At 62.4% G+C, this 2,577-nt stretch overlaps 1 protein-coding gene across 1 annotated transcript in view; it reads right to left on the reverse strand.

Moving 5' to 3' along the window:
* The window catches only part of ITPR3 (inositol 1,4,5-trisphosphate receptor type 3), a 78,077-nt gene that overhangs the window by 6,544 nt on the left and 68,956 nt on the right, over nucleotides 1–2,577 (reverse strand). Inside the window, exons 46-50 of the mRNA XM_008066829.1 lie at nucleotides 2,406–2,492; nucleotides 1,729–1,839; nucleotides 1,462–1,654; nucleotides 1,110–1,235; nucleotides 549–721 (exon numbers count right to left, since the gene is read on the reverse strand). Of these exons, the coding sequence (XP_008065020.1) occupies nucleotides 549–721; nucleotides 1,110–1,235; nucleotides 1,462–1,654; nucleotides 1,729–1,839; nucleotides 2,406–2,492 (690 nt within the window). The remainder of the gene's footprint in view (nucleotides 1–548; nucleotides 722–1,109; nucleotides 1,236–1,461; nucleotides 1,655–1,728; nucleotides 1,840–2,405; nucleotides 2,493–2,577) is intronic.

Consider the following 2,577-nt stretch of genomic DNA (forward strand, 5'->3'; position numbering starts at 1 on the left):
GGAAGGATCACTGGCGCCCAGCAGGTCGAGGCTGTGGTGGCCGGGAGCGGCTACTGCACTCCAGTCTCTGGGCGACAGAGTGAGACTCCAACTCAAAAAAAAAAAGAAAGAGACGGGTAAAGGAGGATGGGGGACAGAGAAGACCACCCTGGCCTTCACAGTGACTGGGCAGGTTAGGAAGAGACAGCTGCTCAAGGCCCTCTACTCTATCAGAAACTCATCCTTACTAGGCCCCACTGGGCAAATCTTCACCATCTATGCGTGAATAGTGCCTTGGGCGGTACGCAGCCAGCATGGTGCACAAGCAGCCTTGACACTTCCTCCAAGTGACCTAGACTGTCTGTCCTTGAGTGCCAGTTGCCCCAGGTGTCGAGAGAGAGGAAGGAGGCATGGAGTGGTCCCCACCACTAGTCTCAAAGGAGCCCGGGATCCCAACAGAGGAGGGAAGAGGACAGAGCAGTGGCTCCCAGGAACTACAGGCCAGCCTCAGCTCCAACCCCAGGGTGTGCGTGGGCTGGCTGGGGACAGGAAGTCCCTCTGGCACTCACATTGAGGGCACCCAGGATGTTGAGCGTGGGCCCGATGCCCAGGTAGTAGATGGAGCGCAGAATGAGCGCCACGATGAGGGGGCGGATGCTGTAGCGCTTGGTGAACAGGGCCGCGATGGAGAAGCAGATGAGGATCCAGAACAGCAGCGAGATGAGCGGGGAGCCCAGCACGCCTGGGGGCCAGGGCAGCATGAGCAGGGCTCCCTCAGGCCCCCGTGTTCCCATGCAGGTCAAGGGGCACTGAGAAGCCCCCAGAAACCTTCCCTATTAAGTTCCTGGTGCCTGGTTAGCATCCTCTATTACACCTGCCTGAGGAGGGGTCTACCCAGCTACTGCTACCATATCTTGTTTCTGGCTCACGTGTGTGTGTGTGTGTGTAACATATATGCATGTCCCATCTCCCTTAATGTCAAAGGGTCGGCTTGTCCTCTAGCACCACACCTGTGTCTCTCCATGATGGCATGGAAGCCCACAGGGCAGTCAGGCCCAGGCTTCTGCCCCATCCCAGAGAGGAGGTGTAGGAGGCCCTGGGGACCCTGCCAGTTAGTGTCGTGTCCTCACCTGTGGACGCGCCCTCCACATAAGGGTAGAAGAAGGCGATGATGATGTTGATAAACACTGCCAGATTGAAGGAGATGCTGCCCCATAGAGTCATGCGGCGGGAGAACCAGTATATGAGTGGCATGCCTGAGGACAGACGTCAGTGAGTTGGCGGGGCCCGATGGACACCCTCTGCCCACCCCCACGTGGGGCCCCCTGCCCTCACAGGCTCCAGGGAAGACAAGACTGGAAAAGCCCTTCCTTGGGGTGGAGGTGGGCTTGGGGGGCACCCACCAGCAAGCGAGGAAGGCTGGAGGGGGCAGCAGTGAGTGGCTCTGGGGCACCCTGCCCTCCCGCCCCACCGGGTCCTCACTCCGGAGCTTGCGCTGCCACTCCATCTCGTTGTGCAGGAAGGAAGACTGGTCGAAGAAGTCGCTCACTTTGCTGCCCTGCTCGTCCTGCTCAGTGGTGGTGAAGAGCCGGTGCTTGGTCTCCTCCGTCAGGAACTGGCAGATAGCCGGCACCGGGAACACGATCTGCTCCATGCTGCGGTCCTGCCGCACGATCTGGGCGCACACAGCACACGGTCACACCTGGCCGAGGTCCTCATCGCCCCTGCCCCCACCGCCCTCAGGCCCACCTCGATTTGCGACGTGTGGTTCTCATAGTAGGCCAGGGGGTCCTCCTCCTCCTCCTGCGCTGGCGCGGAGGACTTGAGCATCTGTGACAGCTGCTTGTTGTTGAGGCTGAGCTGGAGGTGGGGAGGGCGCTGAGGTCAGGCCCCGGTCCCCACAGACAGGCCTGGCCCCCGACCCCACCCAGCTCTGAATTACACCCCAGTGAGTGATGCCCCCAAGCCAGCCCAGGCTAAGCCCAGGCCAGCTAAGACCCAGCCTCAGGGTCTGTCGTCAGAGGGAGGGAGCGGAAGCGTCACGGCCAGGGAATCGCAAAGCAGAGTCAGTGCTGTCCCCCCAGGTGCAGCCCGGGCCGCTCCAGGCTTCCAGACCCGCCCTGACCCAGCTGTGCCCCGCTTCCACTTCTAAGTCCGGGTTGCACCCTGGCTGCCCATTCTGCTCCCGCCCCCTTGAGCCTCGCTCCCAAATTCTAGTCTGGCTGTCAGGTCCAGGGGCCTCACTCAGGTCCAAGCCACGCCCTCAAGTCGCAGCTCCTCCCAGAGTTCCCGGCCCCATCCCCGCGAACCCCAGATTCCGGCCGACCCGCCCCGCCCTTAACTCCCAGCCCCCCAATCTGAAGCCAGGCCACGCCCCAGACATAAGCTCCGCCCATCCCAGCCTTTTCCCCACCCCCGGAACCTACCATTGAAGAGATGCCCTCCGCCTCCTCCTCCTGTATGCGCCGCACAGGCTTCAGCAGGTGCTGCAGCTGTTTGTTGTGCCTGGAGAGCTGAGGGAGAAGGCCGCGCAGTCACCCCGGCGTGGTGGGCGGTGGCTTGCTCTCCCTCTCGCCCCCCCCCCCCCCCCCCCCCCCC

Source organism: Carlito syrichta, unplaced genomic scaffold, assembly GCF_000164805.1.
Source record: "Carlito syrichta isolate Samal-C Ts95f unplaced genomic scaffold, Tarsius_syrichta-2.0.1 Scaffold309115, whole genome shotgun sequence".
NCBI lineage: Eukaryota > Metazoa > Chordata > Mammalia > Primates > Tarsiidae > Carlito > Carlito syrichta.